Below are 27,284 nucleotides of genomic sequence, written 5' to 3' on the forward strand. Positions count from 1 at the left end.
ATTATGTTTTCAAAACACAAATTTGAGCACAAATTCAAAACTGTTGTTTTAGAATTGTTTTTTTCGGAGTTAAAAGAAATTATTTTAAAAGTGCACTCGAACGTCTGTGAAGAAAAAGCGAAAAAGATGAGAAAAAAAGGCCAAGTTGTGGGAAAATTACACTATTTTTCGTCTTTCTCTCCCTCATTTCTCCTCAGTGTCCATCCGGACGGACAGCGGCAAGAGAAGATCGGTTGATTTGATTAACTGGCGCACTTTGTGATGCACGACAAGTGCGCAAGGGATGAGGCAAGGCGCGTTTCTCGTGCGCGCTCTTTTTGAAGAAAGGCCAGATGTCACATTTGACCCTATGGGTTTAGGAGAAAAGAGAAAAGGAGGAGAAGAAGGTTTTATTACGCATCCAGTATAAACTTGTGAGGGAAAGCAGGATACAAGTCGTTAGGAAATGCAGGAGGATGAAAATGACATGAGTGAGGAAGATGTGCTTTTTTAGAATGTTTTTTTGTATTTTTAAAATTAAATTCGGAAAAGCTAAGATTGTAGCGAAAAATCCGGTAGTTTTTAGTTTTGTAATCAAAAATTAAATTATTTCTCGGGAAAAGCTTTGAATTTTAATGATTTTAAGGTAAAACTATTGTTTTTTCGGTTGTAAATGCGTTTTTTGATTGCGTAGCTAAAAAAAATCGAAAAATAGGCAAAAAGATTTAAAAGAAAACAACTGTTTTGAAGTAATTTAAACAACAAAAAAAACAGAAAAACTCTCGCAAGCGAAGAAAAGTCGATTTTGCTACAGTAGTCATAATTTAAAGGCGCGTGAGCGAAAACATTGCAATCGTCGCGGGACCTTTATGCTTTTTGTTTGGCAAAACTTATTGTTTTCCGCTTACATTTCAGCTGATTTGCATAAATTGCGAAGCTTAATTATTGTCGATCTTACAAAAAAAATTCCATGCATACGAAATTAGGCTAACAACAACCCTCGCTTGAAATTCTTAATGTAAAAAATTTTTGTTAAAAAATATATACATAGAAAAATCTTTAAAAATAATTGAAAAAGTAAATTTTATTAAAATCGATATTGTTTCTATTTAAATAAACATAAACACTTTTTCGAGTAAAAATTAGATCTCAATGAACTATTGATACTGATGAAGTCTAAATGAAGCACTCAAAAAGCAAGCAACATAAGTCTACCTAAACCAATTGTCATCGAGAGGAGTTCGCAGCCACCCAACTACTAAAGTATTTATGTTTGCACAAATCGGAACCAATATACATTTCGATGTCGTCGTCGTTCCTCTTTTCGCCATCATCGCCGTCACCCTCGTTTCGTTTTCCGAAGGATTCGGTGGTGTGAGGAGACGAGTAAACGAGAGAAGAAGAAGAAGAGAATAAAGAAAAAGAAGTTGAAATTGAATCTGGGCTACTGAAATTTCGGGAATAGTGATGATGTGATGATAGAAGATGGAAGAAAAAGAAAAAGAAACTCTGGGAGCTATGGGCTCTGATAAAACATTGTTGCGAAACTTGTTCAATGACTCAACTATTGTTGAAAGCTCAAAGACAGCTAACAGTAGAAGAGTGTAGAGTAATATTTGCTACCAGCGGCACTTTGGAAGAAAAAAACAAATGTCTACATACTTATCTGCAAAGAAGTTGCTTTCCTAGAAAATCAAATAATCAATTTTACACAAAAAACTAGTTCCGTTTTTTATTGAGCAATAATATTTTCAAAGTAGAATTAAATACATATCGAAGTATTCTTTCACACCTATTCTAACCGTTTTATCTACAAAACTCGTGGGAAATTTATTTTGAGCGGTGTCACACGAATTTTGATAAGAGGCACCAGTTGGAGAACATATGTGACATTAAACTAATTAAAAATAATTTACTTGCCATTCTAGGTCGAATGGTGAGGCGTTGCGTTTTTTCTGTCAAAATATTGAAATGCTAAAAAAGCGATTTGGGATTGGGTTTAATTCCATTTCACTAAACGGCAAAAATTGCTTATGCCAATATTCTGATGATAATGAAAAAGGTCTTCCTGCTGGACCTCTGAAAAATGCCAACATCTCATTTTCTAAAATATCGTGTTTTCTCTAATAGACTTGCTCTACTTTAACGGATTATATATGAGGTGTCTTAAAATTTATCAAAAAACGTTATACTGCAAAAAACGTAGAGAAACATTTTTCACGTGTTTTGTCAATTGAGAATTTTTGGTGAGCACGTAGAAACCAGAGATGTAGGCTGTCAGAGTAGAACAAGGGTACATGTCTAATAGGGAAATACGATTTATGGTGCCACAATAAGTATGTAGAGCTGGTCCTTTCATCATTAAAAAAATTCTATGCTTTTCAGGTTTGCGACGCATTCGTAAAATTGATAGAATCAATTAATCGTTTTGCTTCAAGAATATCAAAATATCAATTTCTCAAAACTATAATAAGCAGTTTATTTTATTGGTTCAATTGAGTATATTTTTTCGAGTTAATTTTTTCATTAATAATTTTTCAATAATAATTTCATTAATCAATAATATTTTTGAGTAATCAATCGCTGAGAGGAAAATTTTCAAATTTTATGCCAAAAAGTTTCTGAACCGAAACTGTTGCAATATTTATACGTTCAAGTGCAAAATAAATATTAAATGGTATACGGAGATAACAATTTCCTATAAAATAGAATAACTTGAGACTATCAAAGGTAATTTAAGAAACATTTGAATGAATCTATTTCTGAGAGAGCCGACAAGCTTATGCCAAAGACAAAAGAGATAACACGCGTGCCGCAAAAATCATATTCAGGAAGTCCTTGGTCGTTTTGACTGGAGTCACCACTAATGTCAATAATCACTAAGCAAACTATAGTACTTACATAAGTGCGCAAATTGTGCAGAAAGAGGAAGAGACAGTGAGAGCATCTCTCTCTCTCTTCCAAAACTCCAGCAATGAGCAGTTGCTCGTAGAAAGAAGAACTGGTCACAAGGCACCGGTCGGGAGACGCGGTGAAGTGGTTTGCCGGACGGATGAAATTGTCAGGAAGAAGGAAGAAAACGATGAGAAGGAGGGGGAAGTGATAAATATTGCGTGGACAGATGTTCTCGATCTGTATGTGCATACTCGTGAGTGGACATTTGAAACGTGTTGAAGAGAAATAGAGAATGACACAAAGAGGATTGAGTAACATAAACAGGATTTGCATTTACAATTAGACCGTTGTTTCTTTCTATCTCTTTAGGTTATTTAGGACTCATACTGTCCGTTTGGTTTCCAAAATCAATTCACCTTTGAAAAAAATTGTTTCTCTATCAGAGAGCAGTAAAAAATGAATATTGAATCTATGAAGGTGCAATAAAAATAGGTAATCAAAGTCGTAATCGAAAACATATTTCGTAGCCAATATTGAGAGCAACACAACTTGATATTTTGGAGTGATCATACCATGGAGACTGTAATTGAGATAGTGCGAGTTTAGAATTTTTTTCTAGAACTTTCTTCCATTTTCTCCGTCAGTCATTCGAACCAGTAATACCAAAATTGTTCCGAGACAACACAAATTGCTCATTTATTTATGAGGGCTCTAAAGCAACTATACAACTTTGGAGACATCCAAAAAAAGATTCATCGGCATCACACCACACCTCTTAGCAACAGGACAACAAAGCAAAAAAACGAGAAAAAAGAAAGAAAAAAAACGAGAGAGCAACAATTTTTAGTTGCTTTTTTGTTATATCCCCACTCACAAAAACGACATAAGATGCCTCATAGATTATTACTGTACTGTATTGTTATATTACTGGAAGTGAATTTAGTGATAGGATGCATTTGGCCTGAAGTAGATGCTCTCTTCATTTTAGATTCAACACCACAAATAACATCCTTCCAGCATCGCGCGGAGATTGACTTTTTGAGACAGGTTGGTTCCAAATTTAATTAAATAGAATTATGATCTATAACTTTTTACAGGTAATGTCCACTATGAAAATGGGATCTTCGAAAGTCGCAATGGCTCAGTTTACACCTTGGTCTAGAATTGAGTGGAGTCTTGCTAACTCGACATACCCAGAATCAAAAGTTCAAGAAGCACCATATTGTCCATGTGAATTAGAAACTTGTCCAACTACGAGTATAAATGCATTAACAAGATCTACAATGAATACAGCAAATAGGAAATCAGTTCCAGACGTGATTCTGGTCATTTCTAACAGTTATCAGCCATTGATAGAAGTGGTAAGTGTTAGCGTTGTCCCGGACTATGAAATTAAAAAAATCGGCTAACGACTTACTCATTATTTTGTAGTTTTACATATTTTTCCTACTTGGAACTTGGAGCAACTGTTTTCCAAAAATACTAACTTGGCTCAGAAGTTGGCAAGACTTGGCCAAGTGTTGCAAACTTCTGAACTAATTGTAAGATAATATTTTTTGGCCAAATTGCTTTAAACAAAAAGTTGCGCCAAATGCCTATTATAATCAGAACAGCTACGTTTAGTTTGCCGTTAAGGAAGCTATCGCAAATGAAGTTACGAGTCACGATGTGGTAGGTCGCCTTCTAGGCGAATTTCGCCTGCATGTAGGCAGTGCCTACTAAGCACTCGATTTATGATACTTTGGAAATTTATGAGAATTCTAGCAGTTAGACCGTTCCTCAAAACTCATTCCTGATTTTCCAGCTTCCAAACGAGCCACTCATCTCGCCTACGTCACCACTCCATGTTTTTTACGTGGTTATCGGCTCAAATATGCATGTTTCTCGATTTGAACCATCGGCGCACACAGTTGGAATCAAAGTCACAGATTTTGAACATCTTCCTCATTTGGTTGCTCCATTGTGCCAGAGTGTGAATGCTTATATTAAAGGTCAGTTATTTGAAATAAACATGTTTATGCTGTGTCGTGCCCCAAAAAGATATATCATTTCTGCTAATAATGGTAACTTTATTAAAATCTGAAGTTCATGTGTTTTTCTAGACTGACTATTAGGAAATTACCATTCCTCACCTTATATTCCTAGTTGAAGCTCAATATCAATCGAAAAATAAAATCTGATCGTGGAATAGTATGATAAAAATCTATTATCTCTTTTCATTTCGTAACATTTTCCAAATCTAGACATCTCCTCGCTTTCCTATTTTTTAGTGTTTGGTGTCATCTTTTTCTACGAGCCTGTTTCTCTTTTTCCAAAGAGCCCATCGCGTTGTCATGGGTGTCCAAAGTCGCAATAGTGAGACGGAAGGCATTCCTTTTTGACCACCCGACATATACGATTTGTATTTTTTCTTTTAAATCTAACTGAAAGTTTTATGGATGAGTAAAATAATTGCTGATGTTTCGTGGTGGAACTTTTTGAATTGGAACTCCACTAGTTGTCATCGTCAAAACGCCGAACAGACAGTGTTCTGGACAGTTCCATGTAAGTTTAGATAACGCTGGGTGGTTCTCATTCAGAAAATGTATTAAATATTTATAATAACTAGAAGGAATATATTTGAGAATTTACTAAAATAATTCCAGTCTGTAGACTGACAATTTCGAGAATAAACGCTTGGCACATATCTGACTTCCTACAGGCCTACCTACAGTCTGTTTTCTGCAATTTATTGTGGGCTCAGGTGTTAAGAATTTACCCAAAAACGAGGAATTGATTATAAGTTTTTTGGCAGTAGGCACAGACGTAGGCTCGAGAGAGGCGAAGGTCGCCTTGGAACAGGTGGAAGATAATTTGCATGCCTACGTTTATTCAACGTATTATCTGTTTTTCAGGCTCTTCATCTACTCGATTCGGTCCACTCTGTTGGATTATTATTGCTTCTATTTTATTTTTTGCTATTATCCTGACAGCTCTATTGGCCTACGCAATTTACAGCTACCACGAAGAGAGTTAGTTTTCTTAATTTTTTCTAAAATTTCACATAATGCAAACATTTTTTGTTTGTACCACAAAACTTCAGATCGCCGCTTGCGTCACCGAGTAACAGAGTCGGAGAGGCAACTTCGGAAACAAAACGAATATTTCACTTCTCAACTTCATACCGAGATGCAGAAACAGATAACATATGGAGAAAAGCACGCGGAGGAGATGAAGAAGCAACAGGATATGATGCAAGCTCAGTTCGATCGTCAGCTAGATATGGCCTACCAGCAAGGATCCAAAATTCAAATTTTACCGCCATTCAATCAAAATCCACATTTCCACGATCATTCGGAGCATACAGGAAAGGAAAGCTTTTGAGTGTTTCTTTTACAAATTCTCATATACATTTCAGGAGGACGAGGAAAAGAGCACAGAAGAGACTCCGGTATTGCGTCACCAAGAACTCCGAGAGATGTAGAGATTCAGGTGACTCCTATTCCAAGTCCTGTGCATAATGGAAGTGATGGGAAAGATGATGCAACTTCTTCTGGAACACCAGAAAGTATTGAAAGTTCGGGCAGTGATGTCACTGAAACGACTGAAGATGATTTGGAAGAGTTGAATCGAAGAACACACTTACCAAGAGACCATCCAGCAAGAAAGCTTCTTCCAATTGACTTGATGTTCTTAGTGGATACTTCAAGCAGTATAGGGATAAACAACTTTGATATTGTAGGTTTAAGTACTTTAAAATCAGGTTTGCAGTTCAAATTTTCAGCAAAAGAACTTCATTTGTGAAATACTGAAAGATGTTGATATTGCTCCCGGAAGATCTAGAATAGCAATGATTCAATATTCTCAAGATCCGAGTGTCGTATTCGGCTTCGATCAATACTATTCGTATGAAAGTGTTCGTCGAGGCGTGATGAGACTTTCCTATACCGGAGGAGCAACAATGCTATCGAAGGCGTTGGCTTTTGCGGGTGGAATAATGTATCATGAGCAGAACTTGAAGAAGACCACGAAAAAGCATCAGTACTTACCAACTCCCAAACATGACAGACTTCAGGTAAATTTGTATTGTGTCCGTTGTATTGCTTTTATTTTGAAACAAGAAAAAAAGTTCAATTAAAATAGCCATCAATCTTTTGTGATTTCGTAATTTTGTAGATAGTAAATTTTGAAAGTGTTCAAACAACTAATGCCAAAATGTCAATAAAACTACATGTATGGTTTAATTTTTTTGAATAAAGATTTTAGAAAAAAGATCATTTAGTCGATCAAAATATTGAGATTTTTAAAAGATTCTCTCTCCTATTCTCAAGTCTTCAAGCTTGAACAAAAAGCCTAATTACAGGTGCTCTGCCTCGTTTCGGACGGCTATTCGGATGATAATGCTGATAAAGAAAGTGTGAATCTTCATGATCATCTTCATGTAAAGATCTTCGCAGTGGTAACCAGATCATTCAATAAAGACAAGCTGGCACCAATCACGAGGTTCGACGGAAGTGTGTTCACCGTGCACCAGAGAGAAAGTGTTGCAATTTGGCTGTGGAGGCAGCAAAGAATATGGGCCGAACATTATAGCGCTTTCATTGAAAAAGAAAAGAAAAGAGGTTCAAGGAGATAAGATTTAACTTGATGCGGTTTTCAAAAAAGATTGTCTTTCATTATAATAATTCACTCAATAAACTGTTCATCGGGATTCATATACCAAAAGTCACATAAAATATTTCAGGTACAAAGCTAACGTTTATTTTTTCGCAAATCTTCCACACAATGGAGATGGTAAGAAGTTTGTTAGGCCGAACGTTTAATTAGTTTCAATAAGAAGATTCTGATTGTGAGCACTATTAAAAATTTTATAATAATAACATTTTTGGTGTCCACAAAACAGGTTCCTGTTTTTAGTTCTTTCCAGCTTTGTCCATTATTCTGTCACATTTTCGTCTCACTTCTCGCCTACGCGACCGTTCATTTACTATTTATTACAACCTTTCCCATTATTCTGTAACGTTTTCCAAGCTTTCATCTGTGTTCTTTTAACTTTCTCTATTACCCCCCAATGTTATCTAATTGCTCTTTCTCACCTAATAAAAAAGAGAAAGTTGGCGTCTTGTTTGGAGCTGCAACTGCAATCTTTGCTTATCAGCTTCTTTTCCTGGTTTCCTGATTGTCAGGTGACCGTCGCGACCGTTAAATACCCACCATAATAACTATGACGTGGTAAGGAATCAGTATTGCGGCGACTTTCGAAAACTATACATGAGACGCATTGTTTCAAAAGATGATTCCGATCAGTGTGAGAAACCGGTTATTTTTGATAAGTGTTCGTTGAACTGCACTGATTTTGCTGTGACCTGTTGCATATGTGCTGAGGGACTACAATGAAATTATCGTAATTTCTTATAGTCACAGAATACGTAGATACTAAAAGTTATCATCACGAGTCGTTTTTTCTGGGGACTCGTGGTGAAAGTTTCTGCAGGTAATACTTTATCATAAAGGGCAAAGAACTGGTTCCAAAGAGACATCAAAATTTATCCAAAGAGACATCAAATAAAAAATTTGAGTTTTAACATTCTTGGATCCAGGCAGGGTTGGATTTTGAAAAATATCAAAATATTTCGCCTAGCAGAGTTACTTACCTAATTGAGTCAGCTAGGTTTCTGTCTCCAATTATAATCTTTTATCTGCAATTATAATTTCAAATATTGGACAAGTGCTCAAAAATTGTGTCAAAGTTATCAAATTGCCGAAACAAATTGGTTACTTTGTAAAATCATAGAAAACTATCGCGGCTGAAAAAAAAATGCGTTTTTAAAATTACAAGATTCCACAGAACATGATCAATGAGCTAATTTAGCGTTCGTATTATATGAAGACCAATAGTTCAGCTGACACAATTAAACAGCAATTTCATTTTCAAATCAACAAAAATAATCACTTATCACAGTTCTTCTAGTCAATTTCTTTGATGTGGGAAATCATGCTAAAGTTCATTTGCTGATAATCATTTATTTGTGCCTCTTAGCCGCCTGCGCTCTTTTCTCCGGGTTTCAGTTCAAACAAGCACAGTAATTTAGTTGATAACCTTGAACAAGTCTTTCTCTCTCTCTGACATATAAACACTTTCCAAAAACCCGCCCATCTTCTTATCTCTTGAAGTGGTCTCGTGATTTTTAGTCGGACTGCATATAAGGGCATGTCCAAGCCTCTAACATCATCATCATCGTACATACAAGTTCTCCTATTTCTGTCCTATTCTGTAGAGACTCGGAATGTCCTCAGTCTACCACATGGTCGTCGATCATGGCAAATCGGAGGCGATGTGAGAGGCGATGGATACTCTGGACGTCTTAACATCCCTTTGTGAACGTCCTCATTTGTGTTCTTGTTAGTTTGAGTACAATATTATATATTTTTGAAAATAAACAAAAACACGTGTACTCAATCTAACTTTGAATCTAATCACAGCTCATTTCCTATAGGTCATTCTTCATTTTCTCCGTCGTAAAGAAGACAGATGCTCCCAAATGGTCTATGCCAGGACCATTTGTGCCGATGCTCGCTTTCAAATGGAATCTGGAATCCAATAGATTTTCCAGAACTACCCAACTAATAGCATCAAATTCCAGAACTACCAATTCCCCAACATACCAGCACCAGTAACCAGAGAAATGGGTGTGACTACAGATCTAAACGTGCCAAAAGGCATCAAAGTTGTGCTCAACCCTACACAAGAGTATTTCGATCAATTCCAGGAGTGGATCACCGAAACGGAACGCTGGAACTACCGACGGACCGAGTATAAGCTGTGGTGCACTGCATTCGAGAAATTCTGGTTGTACATGGCCATCGACGAGGAAAACGACGAGTGTGTCAGTGTTGTCTCACTGGCTCTTCAAAGAAACTCTGATGGCAAGAAGCTTTACTCGATCGGAAACTACTACTGCGTGCCGGAATGGAGGGGAAGAGGTGTCAGCAACAAATTATTTGTACAGGTTATGAAACACGTGGGAAAAGAGAATTGTACACTGTTTGGAGCTGTCAAAATGTCCCCTCTATACGCTACACGCTTTAACTTTGCTTTAATGAACGAATTCTGGCACATGTTTGCCGATATCGATGTTGTTGATCTCGTGATTCCGGCTATGCCAAACGGGTTTACTTGCAAGGTAATTTAGAAAATCATTGAACTCGAGAATAGAAATATACGTACAAAAAACAAATGGTTTTTGAACTTTAATCAATCTAGTTAAAATGTTGTTACCAAATCATTTCATTCCAGAAAATTGAAGACAACGACTGGGAGAAACTTCACGAGTATGACGAAACTATTTGCGATCTCGATCGTAGAAAGTTTATGAAAATGAATTTAAGCGTTGCTGGAACGATTGCACGCATTGTTTTCAATGAATCAGGAAAAATCGTTGGATTTGGAGCCATTAAAATGGCAACTGGAAATGAGCTCATCATGTCCCCATTGTATGCTGAAACACTTGATGCCGCTACTGCTCTGATGTCAACTCTCCTGAAAGGAATCCCTGCGATCCTTTCGTTTTCTAGTCTAATTACGATCTACCCAGACGTCAATAACGACGTGCCACGGTAATCAGTTACAGTACTCTGGACCTATTAAAAATTCAATTTTCAGCTTGTTATCGTTAATAAGTAATAATAATTATGAGACACATCAAGCATATCGTCATCAGTTCACCGAGGAAATGATGGACTTCCCACAGCACAAGATCTACGGAACCGACGAAATTTCACACAGTCCATGTTAAATGTTTTCCAAATTCCGTTCTGATTTCTAAAATTCAATTTGAAAAAAAAACTTTAGATGTTGCTTCTTATAACTTGATACATGTTAACTATACTATTTTCTGTTTGTCAGAGAATTTTTATAGGGTTGAAAAATGAATAATTGGCCCGTAGAGAAGAAAGACTAATAGAAGGGATACGGTATGCTATCATGAACAAAATTTTTTGAGAATAGCGGTTTTTCAATGATCACTACATTTTTAACATCGCACAGTAGTTTACAGATCAATGCATTTCAGATACTAACATTTTATGATGTTGACATGTTTCATTAAAATGTTAATACAGCCTATATTGAAATGATTGTTGATACCGAAGCATTTAGATCAGGCTTTACAAACTTACGTTTGTTCTTACACGGGAAACCAATTAGTCTGTTGGCTTTGGATACGGTTAAAAAACATTCAGAAGAAAAAATATTTTAGGAGCACAGGTCTAGTAGTACTGTGAGTCTAATCTCCAATTAACCAAAAACACCAAACCTTTGACTTTTTGCCATAGTGCAGAAATGAAGCGAGATGCCGGCGTGAGGCGGGCAGGTTGAAGCCAGTCGTCAGGCCCTGAAACCGCGCCTGCCTCCCATGAAAGCCCTAAGTATAACTCCAGTAGAAACGAAGGTAAAATAGAGATCAAAAAAGAAAATACGGTATGTACATATAAACCAAGACCAACTGTTTGAAAACATTTTGACCGTCACAATTTTATTTGCAACCAATTCACGCGGTACTAATGAGGGACAGACTGCACTCCTATAGATGCTCAAACATCGATGTCTTCTACTCCTACCTAATAAAACATCGCATAGTAATGATATCACATAAACCTACACATGTTTGATTATTAGTTTTATCTTTCTTCCTCGGATACGGTCTTCATCTGATACTCAATTTGCGTAAATCAGCTTCTCGCCTACACAACGTCAGTTATCAGTGTGCAGGACGCAGTTCATAACACACGCCGATGAGGTGTGACCCTATAAAAAGCAAAGCCGATGCCGTGCTCTTCAATCATTCCATCATGCTCTTCTCACTTTTCGCTTTTCTTGTAATCAGCTGTCAAGCAGCATCAGGCGTCAACGGACCATTGACTACAGATTTTCAGAATTGGCTGAAAATGTGAGTTCAAATCCTATTTGTGTCTGAAAAAGAGTTAAATTTCAGTAATGGTTATGACAGCTATGATTTCGTTCGAAGCGATTATGGAGTCAAAGGAAGTTATGGTGGTTTTACTAAAACCATCACTAAAGCAAGTAAAACTCCTGTAATATTTATTCATGGAAACTCTGACAGTGCACTTAAAACATCATCAATGGCCACAGGTTGGGACAACACCATTTCATACTTTTCAACTCAAGGATTTACTTCTGCGGAATTATATGCCACATCTTGGCAGGATACAAATTCTCTAAAAGCTGAAACAAGAACACATGATTGCAAAGATCTGACTCGTCTACGAAAATTCTTTGAAGCTGTTCTAGCATACACAGGATATGCTAAAGTATCGGTGATCAGTCACAGTATGGGAGTGACTCTTGGAAGAAAGGTTATACAAGGTGGAATTGTGAATGGGACTGATGGAAACTGCAATTTGGGAGTATCAATCAGTGGCAAAGTTGATGTGTTCGTTGGAATTGCTGGTGCTAACTATGGTCTTTGTGGATGCGCAGGAACAGTCGGCTTGTTTGCTCCCACTTGCAACAAAAAGAATGGCTTTTGGCCTGGAGATTCGTGTGGAGGCTATACATCATCATTCTGTGGTTATTCATCTACTCCCTGCAATGGAATTTCCAAATACTCGAACCTTCTCAATGATATGAACAACTCGAACAAAAAGGAAGCCTCTTACATTTTCAGTACTTGGAGTAAAGGTTTGTTATAATTTTTTATTATAATTTTTTCTTTTCGTTTCATTTTTCTATCGTGCTTAGTTTTTATTTTTTAGCCGACGATCTCATTGGTAACAGTGATATTGTATGGGGCCGACCAACTTCTCTCATCCCACTCAGCGACGGAAAGATCATTTACGAAAAACTAACTCATATGCAAAGCAAAGAAAACACAGCGATCGACCAGTACAAAATGGTCACTTCTAAGAAAGTCTGATGTATTGAAACAGAAAGTTTCAGTTTGCATGTCTGTAAATTATCATTGTGTATGTCATTAATCTGTGTGTATCGGTAAAATAAACCCCTCGTTGAAAATGTGTGATGATTCGGGATTATTGTTGAGCAGTGCTGATAAGGTTTTTTTTTTCTCGTTTTATTTATGAAAGATTAAAATGTCACATGTTCAAAGAAATTTATGAATTCCTGCAAATGTTGAAAAAAATCACACAATTAATACGCTTCATCATGATACCCTGTCCTCGCACGAGATTGTATGAACTGAAAATCCATTATTATTATTTCTAAATTTTCTAATAGATAGGTTTACTTTTGGAACTTGATGACCGTAACGATTCCGGAGAAAAGTGTGATATTTAGAAATGAATATGATGAAGAGAAGACAGCATATACATGCAAAAAGGCACAGTCCCATCACATAAATAATGATTGTTTCCTCATACTCATCAGTCCTATAATCCTTTGAAACAACCAATATCCGCGCGAGAAGAACTCCAAATGCCAGAAGATTCATGAATATTCCGACGACGAGAGCCGTGAAGTTTGGCACCACAAACACAGGACGATAATATTTGAATGACAAGACAAGGATGAGAATTGAAAAAAGCCAAAATGATCCGAATCCGACATACCAAGCCATGCCGAGCTCTACCCAAGACTCACTCCAGATGGTTGCGTTGAATTTTAGAGTACCATTCTGAAATTAATACAGTAATCAAATGACAATTTATTCTAAGATTTACCGCAGCTGCCTGTGCTGTTGCATTATAAGGAGTTCTGGGATACACAGTCTGCCATGTTCGATAACGATCAAGAATAAGACCAGTACTTGAAAGGGTCAGCACAAGAACAATGAGCTGAAAATTGCGAATGTTTTTGATTTCCGTTAGTTGAATAGCCAAATTACCTGAAGACTGGTTACAACTCCAGCAGATGTTACAACATTACACCCGCACACTTTATCAGTCATTTTTAAAAAAAGTTGTTTTCCAAGGGGATTAGGAAAAAATAACAACGAAATAAGTGAAGAAGCTTGTGGAAAAGCGGGAATATGAGTTTCAAATAGAACCACTGAAGAATATTTAACGATAGTTTCTTTTGTTATTGAAAAATCCCCATTGTTTTTAAACAAACCAAAAACTCCATGGAAACGTCTCCACGCGTAATTGTACGTGATGTCTTCTTACGTTTCAAGTCAAAAACACAGGGAAATGGACAATGATTGCGTGGAAATCAATTATTTCGAAGTTTTCAGATGGGATTTTTCGATGATAAAAAACGGGATGAAGTTCGAAGACGAGAAAATATAGGTTTTCTGACAGACTATTTGGTTAGAAGGTAAGAAAACGTTAAGGAAACAATTCTTACTGATAATTTCAGCGAAGTGAGTGATTATTACCGCCTCCGGCTTCTCGTGAACTTTCTGTTCGGCCTCTTGATTTCCTCCTCCCTTTATCATGCTGGCTGGAAAAACTTGAACTTTGGAGATTTTGACTATACTTATGGGCTGATCGTTAAATGGACTATTGTTGCTTTCTCCACTTATGCCTTTGCAGTGAGCCCGGTTTGAAAAACCTCTAATTTATGAAATAAGTTAAAATTTTCCAGATTTTTCGATGTGCTCTGTTTTGTGTATTAATTGGCGCGTTTGGCAAACAAGGACAATGTAAAGCTTTGATAATTTATTTGCGGAATGACTAGAATAACTTATTTCTAGATCCGTTCACTATGTTAGTTATGAGCAACCTCCAAGAGGGACCAATTTCAAATATGATGTCAAACTATGAAACAACGTCTGAGATTGTGATGTGTCATATTGAGTTACAATCCAAGATCACTGCAAATCGTGTAGCTTTATTAACAGGGCCATTGGAGGAGTTGATCGAAAAGTTGATGGGTAACTATATTGTTAACTAATAACCTCTTTGAACAAAAAGTTATTTCAGCAAAAGGAATTCGAGCAATGAAAGCAGTTTCTCGAGAGACTAGAGCTCTGATAACACCTTTTATGGAACTTCTAAAAACTGAGAAGACTAAAATAGACAAGAAAATTGAAATTGAAAGAGGACAATTGGAAGATATCGAAAAACGGAAACAACGAATCTTGAAGATGTGGGAGAAGTCCATGAATCGATCGCTTACAGAGGAAGATCAGATTGCCGGGGAGCTGTTACCTGCTGAAGATCTTATAGACAATGTTACCATTGGAGAGCCTCCAGTCTGGAAGAAATTTAAGACACCGGTGGGTGCAAGTGAAACTGAAAAGGATTTATTGGAGAACATTTCAGCTTATTCAAAAAATGGCAGATAAGATGTCTAGAAACTGTGAACAGATGTTTAATAAGGGAATCGATAAGTGCAGAAATCTTGCTGCGGAGCTTGTGGTATGAAACGTTACACAATATAGTTATCTTATTTCAAGATAATCGTTTCTTTTCTCAAAATTATCCATTTTACCGTTCTGTTCGTTTTTAGAAAAAAAATTAAATGAACTTTCGAGAAAAGAAACTTTCTCGTAAGAACCCTAACTCTAATATTTTTCTCTCTCTCTCGGTGATGTTTCGATATGATATTTATTTTCAGTCTTCGTGTAAAGATGCAATTATTTGGCCTATTGAAGCATTCATCTGTCCCAAATTAAACGTCGAAGGCGTCTGCGATGTAAATTTTTCCCAATAATTCAACTGCCTAATCACAAATTTTCAGGCAGTCGAAAGAAGGGTTCAGTCCATGAATATTTGCAGAAATCAGCTGGAGGAAAGTCACGTGGATCCATCTATCGAAAAAGATGTTACTGATGTGATGAAATTGACAGAGGAACTGGAACAAAACAGTAATATTGAATTGCATTCTGTTAGGGTTGAAACGCCACGAGTAGCCATTGAATATAGACTTTCGGATTTGAAAATCAAAATTCGAGCTGCTAATCTTTATTTCAAGGTATTTCATTTTATTTTATTACTGCTATGAATTCCGTTTTCAGAGTATTGTTGGAGTTTCAAAGCAAATCTTTCAAGCATTCTTTATATACTTTGTCTATACCATTTTTCGCGATTCTGTCGGGATGATCCGGAAGTATCAGGAGGACGTCGCATTTTCCAATTCTTTTGTTACAAAGTTATTAATTCAATTTACAATTGGGTTCTCAAATGACTTGATTTTCAGAGAGTTTTGGATGATTGATAGATTTCGACAAGCTCGAGGACAAACTCACTTATCGCATTTTTCAAAGCAAGAGAAACGTGAGTGGCGAGTAATGGAAGTATTTAGGTGATTGTCTAAAACAAACAATATAATTTACTCAAAATATTTTCCAGTTTACCAACAAAAGCAGAAAGATCAAAAGCAGTTCGTCCATTTTTCCGATGGTTTATTCTAGCTCTTACCGTGTCTGTCATTATTATTCTCGACTATTATTTGTTTGTTTTCCTTGATTCGGTATGCTAAAATTAGACATTTAACTGCGTAACAATATCTATCTTTAGGTTGTCGAGTCGGCTAGACAACAGGTTAAGCAGAAAGCGAGTGCTCCCGCTGGACTCAATATTACTGGTGAAGGAGTTCTCGCAGATTTTCTCAAGACAATGACATCGACTAATGAAACACTGGAAGTTGATCAGGTTGGCGAGAAGGAAAATTTGATAACCTATTGATATTTTCAGACGCTTTCCAATGAGCATTGTTTGCTGAAGCCATTGGCACCGAATACGGATATTCTGATCTACTGGCTGGTGATTCCACTGTTGTTGTCATTTTTGTTTCAGGTACAAAATCTTTGGAGCTTTTCAAAAAATTACACTTTTTGAATGACTATAGCCGTTCCACCTATTGAGGCATAATCGGGTGCCTCTCACTCGTAATTTCACTCGCCCTCTTTGAAATTTGAATTTGATTGTGTAATTGAAACAACATGAGACATAGTGTCTTATAAACTCACTTGTTCCTTTCAGGTTGTGTTTTCATTTGCAATTCGTAGAATTGTGCTCAACTACTTTCTCCCCTTCATGTTCCCAATGCGATCAAAAGTTCGACTCATTCAATTTTATAACAAAGTTCATAAAATCATCATTTTCGCGATAACACACAACTTTTTCAGTGTCTGGTTAACCGTGAGAAGCATAGAAAAGAAGCAAGAGCACGGATTCGTTTTATGGTGGATCGAAGAAGAATCGAGACGCTGCGAAAAGGGTATTCTGAATTTGCAAAGTGTTTATCGTATGAGTTTTGAATTCCAGAGAATTTTCGGCTGGAGGCTCTTTTCTGAAACAACACGTCTTCGAAAGAATTTTCAAGACAGCAAAATGTTTTTTATGCCAAGAGAAGACTTATGCAAGGAAACTGTTCTATTGCGCTGAAGTAAAGTGTCAATCCAGTTTTTGTAAGGATTGTGTTGAGGACAACTTTGGAAAATGCTATTCGTGTATGTTTATCAAAAAAGAAGTCACTGATCAGAAATCCAAACTATTGGTATGCAATTTTAAATTTTAAAATTCTAGCAATCTTTTCAACTAGTTTATCTCCTCTTTCATTTTCAGAATCCCGACGAAGTAAAAACGAAGGATCAATTTTTGTCATATGGAGAATTTTTGGAAAGAATTCAACAAGATCATATGCAGAAGTGACGATGCTTCTAGTATTCAAATCTCATCAACAAAGAAATCATAAAACACGTTCAATTCAATTTTTATTGTAAATATTTCATGAACTTTTAATGAAAGATATAAATTAATCCCTTTTGTATTCATTTCACTTTTCACATATACCCAACAAAATCAAAGTAGTCTTCGTTTCCCATTGAGCTCTTTTTGGACAGTTGGGTGTCAGATACCCGACTAGGTTTTTTTCGGAGAGCAGGAATTGAACAGATGAGAGAAAATAAATATTTCCGGTAAGGTTTAATGAAAATAAAGCTGAAAATATTATTTGAAGAAACGGGTTGATTATAGCTCCAACCTCAACATGACGCTCAAAGCCGGATAAATAGAAATGACAAAAGTTACAAAATGTTTTATGAGTTCAGCAAAAGTGTCAGACTCATAGCTCATCACAAATGAAAATGCAACAAGAAATACGGGAAAAGCAATTACAACTGCTGGTATCAAGTTCTGAAACAATAGAAAATATGGTTCATAACTCAACGGTATATCCACTCACTTGAAAAAGAGCAAGTAAAGTTAAATGTCTGTGAGTTTCATAACTTTTAAAAGACATGTTATTCTTTCTTCTATCAATTGCTTTCCAAACCAATCTTGATCCACAGAGATTTGATACATATATTGCAGCTAGACCAACAACAACTGATAACAAAAGTGGAACAACTTTGGGCTTCCAGATATCCACGTAAAAGTACACAGTTTCAGATTGAGAAGCGTATTTTCCAAGTGCGTGTGTCATGTTTTCAGCTGAGACGACGAGTAGAAATTCCTAAAGTTTGGAACAGTTTGAACATATGAATTACACAATTTTAAAAGAATGGTGAGTGTTTTAACTCTTGAAATGAGATTTTAAAGTTTTTTTACAAATTGACATTGATATATGTTTGTTGAATTTTTGACTTTATCAACTTTTAGAAAACCATCTCACAAATGTTGCAAAAATGCATGAAAATAACCTCATTAGAGCTGGTTGCAAACCATACTGCCAAAGTTAAAATACCAACAATCACCACATTCAGCGTCAGAAATACGAGAGCACCTCTGAAATATTTAACTTTAAAATTCCAAATCACCAATTATTTTCTCAATAACTGACCTCCAAGAATATATTTTTTTCAAAATATGAGTCCATTGATAAAATATACAAACTCTCAAAAAGCAACAATCATTGATAGATGTGAATACTGTAATTGCAATTGCTATCGTTAGTGAAATCTGGACTTAAAATTATTAAAGGGCGTATAAACTAGAATTTGAATACCGTTGAAAATGCGTGAGCTTCACTAATTCCACCTATTGGGCTTCGAACAGCAACTGCCGATAGAGGGCAGAGAAGATCTGGGGTGACGAGTATTGCAGTTGAAAAATTGAGCAGCAGATCACAAATCTGAAAGGAACAATTATTGAAAGACAACTTTTAAAATATGTGAGCGTACCGCTAGTTTCAGTAGAGCAAATTTGAAAAGTTTCATATCTGCAGTAGATTTGGTCATAATTGTGAAAATAAAGAACAGAGATAACAAATCACTTATTAATACTAGTATTCCGTAAAAAACCGCAAACGCCGGCTCGTCAAGCATGACGTCTGATTCGACGGTAGATTCTTTAGCCATTTTATTTCTGGAAACAAGAAGTGCGTGAGTACATGTGAGAAAATAGGTGGGTGATCGATGTTTCGAAAACGACAACGACAACTGGTGGTGGGAGAATAAGTGAGTTATGGAGGGAGCAATTAGGTTATCGAAAAATGATTCGGAAGTATTTTACTGACTTTTAGCTTTAGTTAATTATGTACACACAGATGAACGAGTTCAATATTGTTATCTTATACCATTTATGATATTGATACATAGTTCAGCAGTATAAGAAAGATGGTAAGATGATTTTCAAATACGAATTGAAATATAATATCTATCAAAATCAGAAACCGCATAATAGAAAGTTTTTAAAATGTTCTTTTCATATTCCAAAATAAATAACTGACAAATGTTCATTTTCATTGGTGAGTTTTTCATTTTTTTTTTAATTTTCATGATTTCTGCTAATTAGGTTTTTTGAAAATTAATATTTAAACAATGGAGTTCGCAAATGCAACAAACCATAATTTTGCTAAATCTTTGTAAGTCTTTAAAAAAATTTGACTGCTCAATATGCTTATTCGTTTTTTGGTTTATTTTCAGTTTTCACTGTAAAAATTTCCACTGGAGCTACTACATCTTTAAAAGTCAAGTAACTTCCTCTTTTACTCTTTCCAACTAAACAACAAACACAATTTTGTAAGTTTCAAATCAGTGACGCGCAGAATTTTGTTTGCTGCAAATTCAGGCAACGAAGAATAAATCAGGCAGTGTGATTATTTTTTATGTTTCAAAGAAAACTAGAAAATAGTTAAATAAATGTTACGTAGTTGCTACGAGCGAGAAATTGTAAATTGATATGTTCTAAAACTTAAGAACCATTACGATTTATTTAAAATTAAAACAAAAATTATATTCAAGCCGTCTTTTAAAAATTGACATTTGAAGTGTGAAGTAAAAGAATTATTAGTGTTACATATAAAAATAACATTTGTGAAATGAGAAAAATCTCCAGAGATTAAAAAGTGAAACTAGGTGAGCAATAGAATTTGAACATTAATGAGCAATATATTTTGTTTGGAAAATTCCAAAAGCAATTATTTGGTAATTTTAAATTTATTTGTGTCAGACACTTTGTGAAAATTTACTTTTATTCATGAAAAATGATCTCTGCAGAAATAATTTTTGCTGCTATTTCACCTGAATGCTAACGAGTTTGGCAAAAATGAGATATTGTCAATTAAGGCAGAATATTGCTTCGTCTTAAAAACAAATCGTTATGATTTTAAAAATCAATGTTGAAAATCAAAAAAAAATCGGTATGTTTGCTTATTTTCTTAAAAAGAAAGAAAATCGACCAATGACGTGGTCTTTTTGCATTTCTGGAAAACTCAACAATTCATTTCATTTTTTGAAAATGTCATGCCAAAACAATTTTTCAATGCAAAATAAAACTTTGTGTGGTGTCAAAATTGCTTCTTAAAGTCAACTGAAAAAGTTACTGAGAAAGGAAGAATCTTGCATCGTATAGAAAAATATCTGAATTTTCAAAAATCGTGCTCATCGGGCCTAAAAGTTTTATCTCATTAAAGCTGTATTTTGGTCTCAGTAATGAGTATACAAGGAGGTAACACTGAATCATCTTGTGTTGAGAACGCCGTAACTTCAGGAAATTAGTTATAGATAAAAAAGTTTCTAGATAAAGAATTGTAGGTGTCTGAAACAGATTTTATCACATCATATGATTATTATTGTCAGAATCCAGATGCAAATTAGTTCAGGAAGTAGGCAGTTTTTCGATTCAGGTGATCAATTTTAAATTTCAGGCAGGTGTCTTAAAATAATTTACATAAATTTGAAAATTAAACATATTTTTTTTTAAAACCAGACGTGATCTTACAAATAGTTTTTATTTTCTCCAGGAATGTTCTCTAGGTTATTATTTTCAATTTCAAGTAATAATTTCTAAAGGTGTCGAGTGGATGCGAATTTTGCTTTAAAACACCCAACATAGTCTTAAACCTCGAAATACCCCATAAAGAACTTTTTAAAAAATTGAGCTTTCAAAAACGTGATTTCCCAATTTTGGTTAAATTCACATTCATTTCAAACTAGGTGTGCAGCTCTAATTTTTAAAAGATTTCGAATAGATAATTTAGTCAACTTTGAAAATTGTGAGAAGAATTTTGTAAAATCCAAGGGATAAAAAAATTGTTTTCAATGATATTCGAACATGTTTTATTATTTTAAGTGCATTTAGATCAATTCCCTACTTTAAGCATTCTAAATTCCCTGAGAGAATCCCCGAGAGCTTCCGTAGGCCACTCAAAGATGTTTCTCGATCTTCTACTGTGTTTCGTGGCACGATCGAACATCATCTCCGTTTTTTTCGGACTCTTTCAACCCTCATTAATTAATCATGAAGAGCAGCGAACCCGAGAGACAATAGCACGTTTAAAAAAAAGTTCTCTCTTGCACCCGCCTCGTCTAATCACTTCTTATCATCTTCAGTCTGTTCCGTGCACTTTTTGTAAAAAGACTACTGTCATTTAATTAAGATGCGTCTGCTATTTTTTGTGATTTTCGCGACTCTTTTCGCTATGGCAATGTCTGGCCAGTGCTCTCCAACATGCATCAGAAAATGCCAAGCGCTGGAAGTAAGTCGATTTTTCTCTTAAATTTGCATTGGGAAACGATAGGATAAAAATTTAACAAAAATTTAATAATTAATAATTAATAAATTGTATAAAACCAACTTTCAACCGTTTAGTTGAGGCGTTTAAAAGAAATTAGATGCTTCAGAAATCTAACAGGTGAAAAATTAGTCTTTGATGATTGCTAGTTCACAGCGTTAACTATTAAGGTAACTTTTTGATTAGTTCAATATTCCAATGGTCGTCTGAAAATGCAGTTGTTTAACATTATGCGCGATTTTTTCAAAACTAGATTTTTTCACAGCACCTAAAGTAAATAAAATTTCAGGGATGCTTTTTAGTGGACGACTTCAAATCACATTGCGAATGCTTATGTCCAGAAGGAAGAGGAATGATTTCTCCAAATAGAGCATATAGATGTCAAACTGAATTCTTTTGAGCTATTCGCTAGTTGTTAAAATTTGAAATTCGTTGTTGTTTTTTTATTATTTGGTTTTTTCGGTTGTTTTTTTAAGGTGAACGTATCACACATACTTTTACTCATTTTCACGCATTTAAATTTAACCACGTCTATTGTTGTTTAAAGTTAGTTCTGAACAGTTTAATCGAATGAATTTTTGTTCATTTGCACAATGAACGTTTGCACAAGGAAGCACAAGGAACACCAAAACACGCCAATTTTGTTTATGAACAAATATTTACTTGACATACAAAAAAACGAGACTTTTGACAGAAGTTGTATAGTTTTTAGTGATAATATTAACATTCCACTTATCAGCTAAATGGTTGTTCTCTTGGCGCATTGAAAGTTCGAACTTTTTGGTAACGCACTGTCCGTAAAACTAGCTGCTCGGCATTCAGAGGCAACTTCCTGCAACACTTTGGCAACTTCCTGCCAACAACCTGGCAACTTATTTAGTGCCACTAAAATAAGTTGCCAAATTGTTGGCAGGAAGTTGCCACGAAGTTGGCAGGAAGTTGCCCAGGTGATGTCAGTAAAAATTATTTTTTCGTTTTTTTTCAACTGATTATGGTTATTTTTGTATTAAGGGGATCAATAAAAGTCCGATCGGTCCAATCGGCTGGATATCAACTTGCACTGTCATGTTTCCCTTTTTCTGCCCTACCAGATCCCGAACCTGCTCCTTGTGACTGTCAGCCCAATTCCTTAACCTCTAAGCTATGCCCGCGGGCAAGATAAAGTAGAATAGAGTTGTTCAAATATGAAATCCAATGGAAACTTGTAAAAAAATGTTGAAGAAAATAGTTTCAAGGAGGTAAACACAGATAAGTAGCTCTGAAATGCCCAACATGTAATTCTAGAACATGGTGATGTATAGGACTATTGTAAGCAAGTTGATGTAACTGTTCTCAAAGAATAAACAATTTCGCATAGCTCGTTCTATCAAGTCGGGTTTTCTTAACAACATGTTTTACAACATTAATTCAGAAGCCGCGACGACATGAAGTTATCCTACTTCGTTTTTCGTGTAGTATGCGTTCTTATTCCCACTTTGCTTTCATTTTATGATAATCTACTAATTTTTCTATCACTGTTAGTTTTTTAAAATTCGAAATTCGATAGTTCCACCGCAAAGTTTGAATAAATTCAATTTTGAAGTTCGGCTGTAAAGCACCGATGCTCCGAAATTACGCCAGTGCGTCATGTTTACCGTAAATGTTGCCAAAAAGTTTGGCAGGCTGTTGGCAAGCTGATGCCGAAGTTTGGCAGACCGTTGGCAGACTGTTGCCAAAGCCATGCATGCTACATGCTGGCAGGATGTTGCCAAAATTTGGCAGGAAGTTGGCAAAATATGGCAGGAAGTTGGAAACAAGCAAAACTTGGCAGGAAGTTGCCATTTTTTGGCAGGAAGTTGCCTCCAAATGCCGAGTGAGTTGTTGACAAAGAGGAGTACAAAATTGGATAAGGCATACCTACCGGACACCTTATCCGGACACGGATCTGAGAGTCAAGTACTTCTTGGGTCACGAAAGTACTCCGGTCTTACCATAATTATGGTTCTAGGAGTGTCTTACTCCCAAATCCGATGTGCGTAAACTCTTGAGGAACGGATATTTTTAATCCTTCCTTTAAAATGAGCCACCAAAACTTAAAATAGGATTAAAGGTAGTGGTTGAGGCGGTCTTTTACGGTCACTATATCACGTTTCAAATATTGAAAGTGACGTTTTAGATGCCATTATTTTAATTGAATTTATCTTAATGCATCTTATTTTTAAAAAATCCTAGAAAAAAGATCTGAGCAAACGCAAAAGTGTTACATAGAGAACATTCCAAATTTCTCGAACTTCAGCCATTTGAGTTTCGTACAAATTTCAAATTTTCAGTTTATGAACAGTTTCTCATATCAGTTTTCCCATCAGAAAATAAAATCGGAAGCATTGGAAATTCGAATTTTTAATCGCAAACTAGCAATAAATATCATTTGATGACGTCCAAGTTACGATCGTAAATAGCAAACGGGGTACATGAACGCGTATTTAAGAGTCAGTAAAAAATGAAACGACTGATAAGAAAAATGAAAGGTAAAAATATCGAAAGTTTGAAATTGGAATTGCAGGTTTCGGTATTACAGCAGCAAACATTGTATATCTCATCCCCTTCTGATCTTTCAGCACATCCACTTCCCTAGAAATTGATAATTCAGAGTTACGTGAAATTTGGAAAAAATAGCTACACCGAAAAATTAATTGCAATTATAAAATTATGATAAATTGCGATTATAAAATTATGATAAAAATATAGAAAATTACCTTGCATTCCAATCCAGCAAAATGAGGAAGTAACGATACTGTGTCACAACCTTTCATTGTTATTTTTGTAATTTCTCCTCCAGCAGCAACTGAAAAAGAATCCTTAAATTTAATTATTTTAAGCAAAAATTTTAAAATTTGAAGCCTCAGTTTAATATTTTCAAAATAGATAATCGAGTGAAAACAAAAACAAACCTACGGGGCATGCCTAACTTGCCGTGATCATAAAGTTATTTTTGTAATTTTAAATTTGAAAATGTTGAAAATGAGTTCTACCTTCAAAAAATTTCACGAAAGTGAAACGAGTTATGGTTTTTGGAAATTTTAGAGAATGATATTTATAAATTAAATTTTCAAAATTCAATTGCTTCCCTAATCCCGAACTATATTTGAATTTGACTTACTAAAATGTGCAGTAATTTTTTGACAGTACTTGACGTCTGGTTCACATGGCTCGTGGCGCTGGCTCTCGTGGTAGTCGACTCCGTACAATTGACCTGTAGCGTTTTTTGACCGGTCATATCGTAAATCAAATTATCATCACGTTACCTTCAGTTTCTACATAACATACAAGCGGATTATATAATCTTTTCTTTGGTTTCTCTACAATTTCTGTAGCATTTTGCAATGGATTTAAAGAACATAATGTGAAAAGTGAGAGTAAGAATAATGAGTTAGAAATAGTGGCAATCATAGGGGGAGAAAAGAAGAAATAGAGTGAATGTGGTGGGCAATGAAAGGTTGTAAATTGATTTTTATGATAGAGCGTGGCTCTAGAAAGCACATGATAAGCGTGGCAATTTTTAGAGAAACCGACACTTTCTGATCAGTGGCAAAAATCAGCGAAAAGTCAAACGACAATATAATTTTTGAGTTGATTAATTGACAGAATTAACAGAAAGTAGAAGAAAATATCAAAAGATCAAAATATCTCTTTTCTTTGAAGTTGGAGACAAGCGCGGCTGCAAGTGCAAAATCTTGGTTTTCTTGATGATTTATTTCTAAATTGATGATGGCTAAAACCCAATTTGATTCAAGAAAGGAGCGAAAATGCTACTCAAGTACATAGCTCATTTGCGAAAAGAAAACCGATCAAAACTGTATTTTTCCTTTACATCAAATTTGGAATATTTTTTCTGAAGGTTTTGTGATAGTTCCCCAGTTCAATATGGCCTACCAGTTTATGTGTTTTGTTGTTGACTAACAATGCTAAAACCCTCTTTTGAAACTTATGAAAAAGCAGAAGATAACTATTATTTGTTTTATAATAAAACATTCTCGAAAGAATCCATACCTATATTGGTCATTAATATTAAAATTTTTTGGAGGTGCAGCAGGTGAAGGAGCTCAATTTTTTTAATTGGAACAATAATTTAAAGTGGCCCCAAAACAAAATTTCATAATCAGACAACTTCAAAATTTATCAAAAAAAAACACGAATATTCGAAATTTCGAGACAAAAACTCTTATTTTTGCCAACTTATAAGTGTCGGTATTCAGTTTTTATTTATTTTTTACCCTACATACCATGCATAATTTAGTCGTTTCATTAATTGAATTTTATACTTTTTCAGTGAAATGGAACATAAACGGTTAACAGGTTTGTGATTTTTGTATAGACTTACAACAAATCTAGTTCAGAAGAACACTACACTTCTAGCTATTAATTTTGTACTTTTTGGGATTTTTTTTTCAAAAAGTCACATTATGAAACTCGGACTTATTGGGCCACATCAAATCAATGGAACAATATTTACAAAATTACTTTTATTCTGAATATTCTAATTTGTGTTGGTTGCCGTTTTTGTTCCCCCATGAATTATATTCTCTTCAAAGCACAAGTTATAGTTTTTGCTATACTATCGACGCATTTGTATACAAAAATTCGGAGATAGATAGCGGCTAATTGCTCAATGGCTCAAAAGATGATGTCTGTCGACATCTCGCACATTACAGTCATAAAATGACGACGGCGCAACAGACGGCACCAAAAATATGCGTTCTGATTTGCATTCTAAATTTATATAGCAACTTATCTCTTTTTGGTCTTAAATCAGATAAAAATACAATTTGTCTCACCTGTCGGATAGTTTTTAAGACATTGTTTTCGCACCTGTCAAGAGAGTGTACTGAATCATGTGTTCTCTCAGAATTTGATTTATTGCGTAATGAATATCCGTAACAAATGTTACAGCGCAAACGAGATTAACACGGAGGAAGTGTAATCTGAACTGAAAACTCTTTGACACCATTTTTGAGCCTCTAATTAAATTTATATTTATTTGAATATCATAAAGTACGCTCTTCCTTGGTGGGAAGTTCTCCTGGTGAGTGGTATTTTGTAGGCCAATTTTCTTGATCACGATTTCAAAAAATTCTCGTGAAAATTGGCTAATCAGGTGATCTAAAAACTTTAACTTAAAATCAGGAATATTTTGAAATTATTTGATTCAAAAATGCCCACCCCTGCTCTGGACACTAACAAATACTCGCCCGGAAATAGTTTTCTCGTTCATACTTGCTGAACCACCACATTGAAAGATGCAAAACGTGTGAGTGTGGTTATTTTTCTGTAGAAGAGAACCATCCAAAAATTATTTATTTCGATGTCTCATTGTTTGGCTTGTGCAAAATATGTAAATGCAATGTAAAATAATATTTGTTACATATCCGCTGAAACTATCGACTTTATTAAATAGTCGTTAGCAAGTCTATCAAAATAGTATTTCTTGAAGTTTCATATTTTACATAGCTGCATTTCAACCATTTGTATTAATTCATTACTCCACTTCCAACTGGATGCAATGCTTGAAATT

At 35.2% G+C, this 27,284-nt stretch overlaps 8 protein-coding genes and 6 non-coding genes across 18 annotated transcripts; 9 read left to right on the forward strand and 5 right to left on the reverse strand.

The window, feature by feature from the left end:
- Positions 1 to 59: 59 nt before the first annotated feature.
- On the reverse strand, positions 60 to 279 carry F31F7.6. The gene has a single exon (NR_068864.1). It is a non-coding gene; the product is annotated as an Unclassified non-coding RNA F31F7.6 (non-coding RNA).
- F31F7.8 lies at positions 68 to 362 on the forward strand. Its single transcript, NR_068865.1, has one exon. It is a non-coding gene; the product is annotated as an Unclassified non-coding RNA F31F7.8 (non-coding RNA).
- A 68-nt stretch (positions 363 to 430) lies between these two features.
- On the forward strand, positions 431 to 652 carry F31F7.5. The gene has a single exon (NR_068866.1). It is a non-coding gene; the product is annotated as an Unclassified non-coding RNA F31F7.5 (non-coding RNA).
- Positions 653 to 2,716: 2,064 nt separating this feature from the next.
- F31F7.4 lies at positions 2,717 to 2,861 on the reverse strand. The gene has a single exon (NR_068867.1). It is a non-coding gene; the product is annotated as an Unclassified non-coding RNA F31F7.4 (non-coding RNA).
- F31F7.7 lies at positions 2,787 to 3,067 on the forward strand. Its single transcript, NR_068868.1, has one exon. It is a non-coding gene; the product is annotated as an Unclassified non-coding RNA F31F7.7 (non-coding RNA).
- Positions 3,068 to 3,493: 426 nt separating this feature from the next.
- F31F7.2 (VWFA domain-containing protein) lies at positions 3,494 to 7,553 on the forward strand (the record flags this gene model as incomplete). 2 transcript variants are annotated; one of them, NM_072201.4, is made up of 8 exons in its annotated part: positions 3,494 to 3,921; positions 3,972 to 4,235; positions 4,679 to 4,865; positions 5,769 to 5,885; positions 5,957 to 6,229; positions 6,272 to 6,591; positions 6,638 to 6,928; positions 7,217 to 7,553. In NM_072201.4, the coding sequence occupies 8 exons, from the start codon at positions 3,577 to 3,579 to the stop codon at positions 7,487 to 7,489; spliced, it is 2,070 nt and encodes a 689-aa protein (NP_504602.1). The 2 variants fall into 2 exon arrangements, with proteins under 2 accessions (NP_504602.1, NP_001343843.1); NM_001356660.3 differs by lacking the exons at positions 3,494 to 3,921; positions 3,972 to 4,235; positions 4,679 to 4,865 and adding an exon at positions 5,313 to 5,418 and having other exon boundaries at positions 7,217 to 7,489.
- A 1,527-nt stretch (positions 7,554 to 9,080) lies between these two features.
- Positions 9,081 to 10,802, forward strand: F31F7.1 (N-acetyltransferase domain-containing protein; the record flags this gene model as incomplete). Of its 3 annotated transcripts, NM_072202.6 has the most annotated exons (3): positions 9,081 to 10,037; positions 10,151 to 10,470; positions 10,517 to 10,802. In NM_072202.6, 3 exons carry the CDS (start codon positions 9,540 to 9,542, stop codon positions 10,647 to 10,649), a joined length of 951 nt encoding a protein of 316 aa, NP_504603.2. The 3 variants fall into 3 exon arrangements, with proteins under 3 accessions (NP_504603.2, NP_001379912.1, NP_001367803.1); NM_001392529.1 differs by having other exon boundaries at positions 9,096 to 10,037; positions 10,151 to 10,800; NM_001380668.1 differs by lacking the exons at positions 10,151 to 10,470; positions 10,517 to 10,802 and having other exon boundaries at positions 9,540 to 10,046.
- A 194-nt stretch (positions 10,803 to 10,996) lies between these two features.
- Positions 10,997 to 11,017, forward strand: 21ur-15384. The gene has a single exon (NR_068869.1).
- A 655-nt stretch (positions 11,018 to 11,672) lies between these two features.
- fil-2 (Lipase) lies at positions 11,673 to 12,788 on the forward strand (the record flags this gene model as incomplete). The annotated part of the gene is made up of 3 exons (NM_072203.2): positions 11,673 to 11,801; positions 11,847 to 12,553; positions 12,628 to 12,788. Exons 1-3 carry the CDS (start codon positions 11,704 to 11,706, stop codon positions 12,786 to 12,788), a joined length of 966 nt encoding a protein of 321 aa, NP_504604.2. The 5' UTR covers positions 11,673 to 11,703.
- A 146-nt stretch (positions 12,789 to 12,934) lies between these two features.
- K12B6.4 (Conserved plasma membrane protein) lies at positions 12,935 to 13,917 on the reverse strand. The gene is made up of 4 exons (NM_072204.3): positions 13,716 to 13,917; positions 13,552 to 13,665; positions 13,119 to 13,505; positions 12,935 to 13,069 (listed from the first exon to the last, which is right to left on the reverse strand). Exons 1-4 carry the CDS (start codon positions 13,776 to 13,778, stop codon positions 13,022 to 13,024), a joined length of 612 nt encoding a protein of 203 aa, NP_504605.1. The 5' UTR covers positions 13,779 to 13,917; the 3' UTR covers positions 12,935 to 13,021.
- Positions 13,918 to 14,000: 83 nt separating this feature from the next.
- Positions 14,001 to 17,537, forward strand: spe-49 (Dendritic cell-specific transmembrane protein-like domain-containing protein). 2 transcript variants are annotated; one of them, NM_001356662.3, is made up of 17 exons: positions 14,001 to 14,146; positions 14,189 to 14,372; positions 14,417 to 14,474; positions 14,526 to 14,705; positions 14,755 to 15,050; positions 15,097 to 15,192; positions 15,392 to 15,469; positions 15,515 to 15,748; positions 15,792 to 15,925; positions 15,974 to 16,078; positions 16,126 to 16,246; positions 16,294 to 16,428; positions 16,471 to 16,572; positions 16,759 to 16,860; positions 16,905 to 16,996; positions 17,044 to 17,228; positions 17,344 to 17,534. In NM_001356662.3, coding segments are annotated over exons 1-17 (2,187 nt in total). In that variant the 5' UTR covers positions 14,001 to 14,063; the 3' UTR covers positions 17,346 to 17,534. The 2 variants fall into 2 exon arrangements, with proteins under 2 accessions (NP_001343857.1, NP_001343858.1); NM_001356661.4 differs by having other exon boundaries at positions 14,058 to 14,146; positions 17,044 to 17,275; positions 17,344 to 17,537.
- srn-1 (G protein-coupled receptor) lies at positions 17,475 to 19,085 on the reverse strand. The gene is made up of 7 exons (NM_072206.2): positions 18,900 to 19,085; positions 18,725 to 18,850; positions 18,560 to 18,678; positions 18,420 to 18,504; positions 17,963 to 18,232; positions 17,762 to 17,913; positions 17,475 to 17,718 (listed from the first exon to the last, which is right to left on the reverse strand). The coding sequence occupies exons 1-7, from the start codon at positions 19,074 to 19,076 to the stop codon at positions 17,562 to 17,564; spliced, it is 1,086 nt and encodes a 361-aa protein (NP_504607.1). The 5' UTR covers positions 19,077 to 19,085; the 3' UTR covers positions 17,475 to 17,561.
- Positions 19,086 to 21,548: 2,463 nt separating this feature from the next.
- K12B6.11 (uncharacterized protein) lies at positions 21,549 to 22,323 on the forward strand. The gene is made up of 2 exons (NM_001269136.2): positions 21,549 to 21,697; positions 22,023 to 22,323. The coding sequence occupies exons 1-2, from the start codon at positions 21,599 to 21,601 to the stop codon at positions 22,131 to 22,133; spliced, it is 210 nt and encodes a 69-aa protein (NP_001256065.1). The 5' UTR covers positions 21,549 to 21,598; the 3' UTR covers positions 22,134 to 22,323.
- Positions 22,324 to 24,031: 1,708 nt separating this feature from the next.
- Positions 24,032 to 25,308, reverse strand: K12B6.9 (Activin_recp domain-containing protein). Its single transcript, NM_001028884.4, has 4 exons — positions 25,018 to 25,308; positions 24,873 to 24,965; positions 24,469 to 24,557; positions 24,032 to 24,343 (listed from the first exon to the last, which is right to left on the reverse strand). Exons 1-4 carry the CDS (start codon positions 25,160 to 25,162, stop codon positions 24,203 to 24,205), a joined length of 468 nt encoding a protein of 155 aa, NP_001024055.1. The 5' UTR covers positions 25,163 to 25,308; the 3' UTR covers positions 24,032 to 24,202.
- Between the last annotated feature and the right edge of the window lie 1,976 nt (positions 25,309 to 27,284).

The sequence above is a fragment of the Caenorhabditis elegans genome, chromosome V, assembly GCF_000002985.6.
Source record: "Caenorhabditis elegans chromosome V".
In the NCBI taxonomy this organism is placed as follows: Eukaryota; Metazoa; Nematoda; class Chromadorea; order Rhabditida; family Rhabditidae; genus Caenorhabditis; species Caenorhabditis elegans.